The sequence below is a fragment of the Myotis lucifugus genome, unplaced genomic scaffold, assembly GCF_000147115.1.
Source record: "Myotis lucifugus unplaced genomic scaffold, Myoluc2.0 scaffold_9324, whole genome shotgun sequence".
Classification (NCBI taxonomy): domain Eukaryota; kingdom Metazoa; phylum Chordata; class Mammalia; order Chiroptera; family Vespertilionidae; genus Myotis; species Myotis lucifugus.
Genome location: NW_005880372.1, coordinates 1 through 6,400, shown reverse-complemented (window position 1 = coordinate 6,400; position 6,400 = coordinate 1). Strand labels below are relative to the sequence as shown.

At 62.8% G+C, this 6,400-nt stretch overlaps 1 protein-coding gene across 1 annotated transcript; it reads left to right on the top strand.

The window, feature by feature from the left end:
- Positions 1-1,568: 1,568 nt before the first annotated feature.
- Positions 1,569-3,703, top strand: TRAPPC6A (trafficking protein particle complex 6A; the record flags this gene model as incomplete). The annotated part of the gene is made up of 5 exons (XM_006109404.3): positions 1,569-1,636; positions 1,793-1,910; positions 2,596-2,679; positions 2,862-2,955; positions 3,650-3,703. Coding segments are annotated over 5 exons (396 nt in total), but the record flags the coding sequence as incomplete, so codon positions are not given.
- Between the last annotated feature and the right edge of the window lie 2,697 nt (positions 3,704-6,400).

Below are 6,400 nucleotides of genomic sequence, written 5' to 3'. Positions count from 1 at the left end.
TGGCAGGGCTGATTGCACACCTGCCCTAGGAGAGCCCATAAGAAGGCTCGCAGGAGTTGGGCGGAGGGAACAGTGAGTGGAAGTGTGTCGCGGGGGTGGAGGTGGCGGAGGCAGGGCTGGGTCCCAGAAGGCGGTGTGAAGCCTGCTGAGGAGGCCCGGTCGTCATCTCATTCACCACGCAGGGGGCTCCGTGATAGCAGGGGCCCCGAGAGAAGACTGACCACTGACCGTCATTCCCAAAGGAAGGCGGGGCCCGAGGGGAGGCGGGGAGGGGCTCAGGTCTGGGCACTGCAGCCTCCTGAGGAGCAGCTGCCGCCCCCCAGGGTTCTCACCTCTTCTGGCTCAGCTTCCCCGCCATAGGCTGACGTATTTCTGATGCCCCAACCTGGACCTCCCTCTGAACAAAAAGGGCCACATACTAAACCTGAAACGTTCAGGGTGAAAGTGACCACGCGGGATGGTCTGAACATCCAAGTTCCTAACTAAAGTGAGTCACAGCTGTTAGTCACATCCAGCCCCGGAGTCCTGACAAGTTACCTTAAGTGAGCCTGTCTATTGTCTTTTTGCACCTAAGATAACAGACCTTTGAAATGTCAGAGAAATCTCCCTTTTCAGACCCCTCAGGGCGCACCCACCCACCCGGGCAGAGACCACGGGATCCATCACTCGTCTCGCTCCCCGCACACCGTCTGTGTGTGCTAGAAATGCTCGTTGTTACTATCCTGTACCCATGAACGTAAAAGGGGATGTGTCTCTGTTTTCCTTTTCACCAATCCCAGAGATGCCACCCCCCCTTACTTCCTCTGCCCCCTAAATCTACCACCCACGGATTGATTTCCTGTAACCCTCCCAACGCCGCCGCCTCTGATTCTAATGGTAAGCTTCGGAACTGTCATTCTCCGGCGCATTTTCTGTTTGTGGAGATTTTGCTTCCTGGCAATTAGCAGTTTGGCTCAAATAAACACATAAAAATTCACTACAGGTTTGGACGGTTTCTATGTCGACAGCACCCTCAGCTCTCTCCAGGCCACCCCAAATGAAAATGGCAAATGGGCTCTCCGGCCGTGCTGTTCCCCTCCCCATGCCTCGGCCTCTCCCACGGGGAGGCCCCGGCCTGCCCTCCACAATACCACTCGGCTGCACTGCCTTCCCCCAGCCCTCAGGGAGCAGCTCCCTCCCCAGCGCCGGTGTGTCCTTCCCTGGTTCCTGGCTGATGTTTTGAGACTTGCAGCCCCCTGCTGGCCGGGCCAGGCACAGGCCTTGCTGCCGCTGGAGCCCTTGGACAGGTCACCCTGTAACCTGTCAGCTTCTGGGGTGACCAGGGAGCTGTGCTTAGTGATGGGTGCTCTCAGGAAAGAGTTGACCAGCAGGGTAAAGCGGAGTGTGGGGAATACCCCCATTTTTTCTGGAGCAAGGGGGAGCTGGCCCCGTGGGGTGATGGGATCTGCAGAGGGGCACAGGCAGTGCTGAACTGGAGAGGTGGCTGGGCCCCTTGCAGCTGCCTCGCTGGGTGGCTCCCCCTTGGAGGTGGCTGAGTGCCCCTGAGCCTCTCCTCCTTGGTCTTCTAGGGACAGAAGACGAGCCTGCTGGTCCTGGAGGGGATGGGCTTCCGCGTGGGCCAAGCCCTGGGTGAGAGGTGAGAGTCGGCCCCTCCTGCGCTCCCCCCCCCCCCAGCGGGACCGAGGCGGCGGGTTGCATTGCTCCCCACAGGAACCCAGCCTGGTTGTCCCACACACGCCCTGGGCCCCCAACCCTGGCCCCACCTGAGTCGGTGTCTGCCGCTGCCCCCCAGGCTGCCCCGGGAGATGCTGGCCTTCAGGGAGGAGCTGGACGTCCTCAAGTTCCTGTGCAAAGACCTGTGGGGGGCCGTGTTCCAAAAGCAGATGGACAGCCTCCGCACCAATCACCAGGTGAGCGCCCGCCCAGCGCCCGGCTTCCTGGCTCCAGCTCCTGAAGGGGACCCTGTGCCAAGGAGGCAGGGACCGGGCTCAGCCCTGGGCAGCCCCACCCTCCTTGGGGAGGCGCCGAAGCTCTTGCCAGTCTCCATGCGCCTCCAGGATGGGTCCCGGAGCTGGCGGTCTTGCCTCACATGACACTGCCTGTCTTAACCTGGTCCGAGTTCCCCTTAGTCGTCCACCCTGCTGGCCACTTCTCAGGCCGGGTCTGCAGCTTCTCACCACAACCCGGGGAAGTCACACGGCCAGAGGGGCAGGGCCAGCGCACCCCTGGTGACCGGGCCCCGGAAGCCTGTGGGCTCTTCTGCAGTCTGAAGGATGGGCCATGACTATCGTGTTGTTTTGTTTTCAGTCTCACCCAGGACATTTTCATTGATTTTTAGAGAGAGGGGAAGGGAGAGAGAGAGAGAGAAACATCAATCAGTTGCCTCCCACATGGGCCCCCATCACCTCGCGGCTGGGGTTTAGGTATGTGCCCTGAATTGACCTTTCGGTGCAGGGGACGACGCTCAACTAGTGAGCCACCCTGGCCAGGGCTACAGTGGTTTTGCGGAGAGCATCCTCCAGGGCCCTGGCTTCCCCTCCCCCCATGCAAATGCACAGGCACTGCCCGGGCCCACAGCCTCTCCTCTGTCCTCAGGGCACCTACGTCCTACAGGACAGCAGCTTCCCCCTGCTCGTCCGGATGGGCTCAGGCCTGCAGTATCTGGAGGAAGCACCCAAGGTAGGGGGATGCTGGGACACACCCCCAATTCACTTCTCCTACTTACCCACCCCCACCCCCACCCCGAGGTCAGCCTCTCCCCAGGCCAAGGGGCTGACCCCGCTGTGAAGCCCGAAGCCCGGCCCGGCCCTGGGTGTTGGCTTCCCCTTTTCCCACAGTGACCTCTGCCCCCCGCCCCCCAGTTCCTGGCCTTCACCTGCGGCCTCCTGCGCGGCACCCTCAGCACCCTGGGCATCAAGAGCCTGGTCACCGCCTCCGTGGCAGCCCTGCCAGCCTGTGAGTCGTGGGAGTGGGGGGACCCCTGCCATCCCTGAGTGTGGCAGGGGCTCCAGAGCTCCCCCTGTCCCTACTCCCGTAGGCCAGGCCACTGAGCCCCGTGTTTAGGTGGGAAATTTGAGACCCCAAGAGCGGAAGTCACATGCCAGGCCACACAGTGGGTGTGGTCCATCCATGCCCCTGGCCCCTGAGGTCCCCCAGCCTGCCTCCTGGAATGTGCCAGACCAGAGAGAGACCCCCCAGAATGGCCTGGTCTGGTCTCAGATGTTCTTCCCAGCGTGGAAACCCGCGTAGACATAGAAGTCATCCAGATGGGGCTCCAGAGGCAGCAGGGACCTGCAGCCTGCGTGCCGGTGTTCTGACCCCCCGGAGCCCATTCCTACCAGGGCAGCAGCACCCGTCCTCCACCCTCCCTCCCCAAGGTGTTTACCCTCTGCCAGGCTCCCGGGCCCATCCATGGCGAGGGCCTGGGCAATACATGCCATAAAGGCCTGTGCCAGGCCCTTCCCTACATGCTTGACCTCCATGCCTCAGTCACACTTACCCTGGGATGCAGGCCAGGCGGGTGGGAGTGTCGCCCACTTTGCACAGTGAGGCCACGCACTCTGTTGGTGCAGGGCCTGCGCGGTTTGGATGCTTTCTGCCTCTCCCCTCAGATTCCTGCCTCAGGCTAAAGCCAGCCCTTCTCTTCCAGGTAAGTTCCAGGTGGTGATCCAGAGATCCTGAGCCCCGGGCCCCGGGCCCCTCACAGCCACCCCGGCCCCGGGACCCCGGCCGCTGCTGGGGAATCTCGGACTCTGGGGGTGATGAGCATGGCCGGGGATCCAGCCGCTTCAGGGCATCACACGGGCCCAAAAAGTGGATGTCATAGGGCGGTGGGGGCAGCCCGGGGCAGGGTGGGCCCAGCCGCCACTGGGCCTGGTGTGGCGAGATCCCATTGGACACATCACTCACTCCGCAGATGCTCAATAAAGGTTCCAGGTGTGGAGACAAGTTCAAGTGGACGACGGGGGTCACTCTCTGAGCTCTAGGGGGATGGGGGTGTCTGTAAAGTGACTGTGTCACAGGGCCTGTGGCAGGAGCGGGGGAAGAGCACCCTGTGTTGGCTCCCTGCCCCTCATCACCTCCCTTTCTGGGGCCCCATTCTCCCCCAGGCCTGAGTCCTGGAGCTTGCGCAGCTGTTATGGGGAGGGTGGCCCTGGCCATGGCAACCCCATCGCATCCACACGTGTGGGGCGGCCCTCTGCCCAGTGGGGCCCACGGCATGGACCTCTCCCTGGGGAGTGGGGCCAGGGGTGCAGGTGGCCGAGAGTGGGAATGGATGCAAGTGGGGAGCGGGCCAGACACCCCTTATTCCCCCCCGACACACACACACACACACACACACTGTACACACTTCACATGCCTGGCAGACACGAGTCATCCCCAGGACAGTGGCCCGGCCCCGCCCTCCCCCACTTACATCCATAACATGGGCAGCATCATGCAGCTGGAACACTCGGGCTCTGCCACCTGCTGCCCAATGAGGGCAAGTCCCTCCACCTCGGAGCTGCCAACCACGGCCGGGTGAGACCCAGATGGGTTTAAAACAAGGCCCCTGCGCCCTGTAGAGCTCAGTACAGGCCCTGGGCCCTACTTGGCCTGCCCCCCAGGCCACATGCTGAGGGTGGGTGCTGCATTCCCTGGCCTGCCCTCTGCCTTTGCACATGCCATTCCCTTCCCGGGCTGCCCAGCCCTCTGCCACCTCCAAACTCCTATTCCCTCGTGGGTGTCCTGAAGCCACTTAGCCTCTTGGAGCTGCCACCCACCGCCCTTCCTGGTGGAATCCTGGGTGTTTACTTATCCCTGATCCCTCTGCCTGTGGCGGCCCTGCCCAGCATAGAGCCGGACAGATGCTCCCGGGTGAATCACAATTACTCAGCTAAACCCTGTGTGCGGGCCTCCAGCTCCTCTAAGAAGCTCAGGGGCCCACCCTGGAGGTTCCCCCACGGACTCGCCCCCTATCGGGACCGAGTCCAGAATTGGAGGACAGGGAGGAAGCCCTCCCTGGAGAAGCAACTTGAAGGCCTGGGGGAGGAGGGCCAGCCAGGCACAGGCGTCCTCTATCCTGAGCCCCCCTGTCCTGGGTGCTGTTTGTGGTTGCCTCCCCGTCCCCATCAGCTCACCCATCTCCCCGGGCAGCCATGGTGTAGGGAGCAGGACCCTGGGGAGCAGAGGGGCACCCATGGTATCAGGCTCCTCTTGTCCGGCCCTGGCCCCGCCCTCACCTCTGCAAGGATGTCTTAAAGGGACCCACCTATCAAGAGGCAGATCCTGAACACAAACCAGTGATCCCTCATCAGGTCTGGGGTGCGATGAGGAAGAACGGGGCTCGTGTGTGAGAAGCATGTCCGCCATGTGAGGCCCCTGGTGGCCTTCACTGCATGTGTCGTCATTATATGAGAGGCATTTACAGCAGCCTGGTAAATGGGTCAGTATGTCCCCGCATGTTAGCTGCTGTCATTGCTCCATCCCACGCTCTGCTCAGTGGACTCCCTGACAACCACAAGAAGTGGGCACGGACACTGGCCCACTCAGCAATGAGGAAGCCCAGGCTCAGAGAGGTGAAGTCACCTGCCCAAGATCACACAGCGAGGCCCCGGAGGGACTGGCATCCGAACCCGGGATTGCGTCCCGGCTTGGGCTCAATCCCTGCCCCGGCCTCCTTCCCTCCCTCTCACAGCAGAAGTGCCTGGGGCCTGGCCGCCATAGGCCCTTTGGCAGGTCCCACCCAGGCAGCACCAAGCCAGTGACCTCCATCCCTCCATCCGTGAGCTCAGGTACTGTGCAGGGGCAGCCCCCCCAGGCCTGGAGAGCAGAGGGCGCCTGGCAAGCTGGGGAAAGGGGAGGGACTGGGCAGGCAAACCGGTCCGGTCCGTCAGGCAGCTCAGCTCCTGGCTCCCGGGCCTCTCACCAGTTGGGCCTGCCCTGGCGGCGGCGGCGGGGGAGCTGAGGCCTCAAGACCGAGGCAGCAATCAGGTACGGAGACCCCAGGCTGGGGGGTAGTGGGCAGGGGCCACATGCCTGGCCCCCAACCCTCACTGAGCCCCAACTCTCACCACTCCCATTTCTCACCACTTCACCTGTCCTGGGCCCCTCTCCCCCCAACAATAACCCTCCCTCCCTTCTGTTTTCGGTGCCTCACATTTTAAACCCAGGGCACCCATCTCACCCCCGTTTGCTGAGCCTCTCTCCAAATGGAACCCCCCCCCTGCTTTCATCTGCTCTCCCAGAACTCCCCCCTCCAGCTGCCCATTCAGTCTCCACATGGACCCAGCCCTGAGACTCGGCCATTGGATGCTCCCTGCCCCCAGCCATCAGCGCACTGGATTCACCCGTGGCCTTCAAACAGCGCCAGCCTCGCTTCCCACAGCGAGTGCCCCGCCCCCCCCTCCGTGCCCAGTGC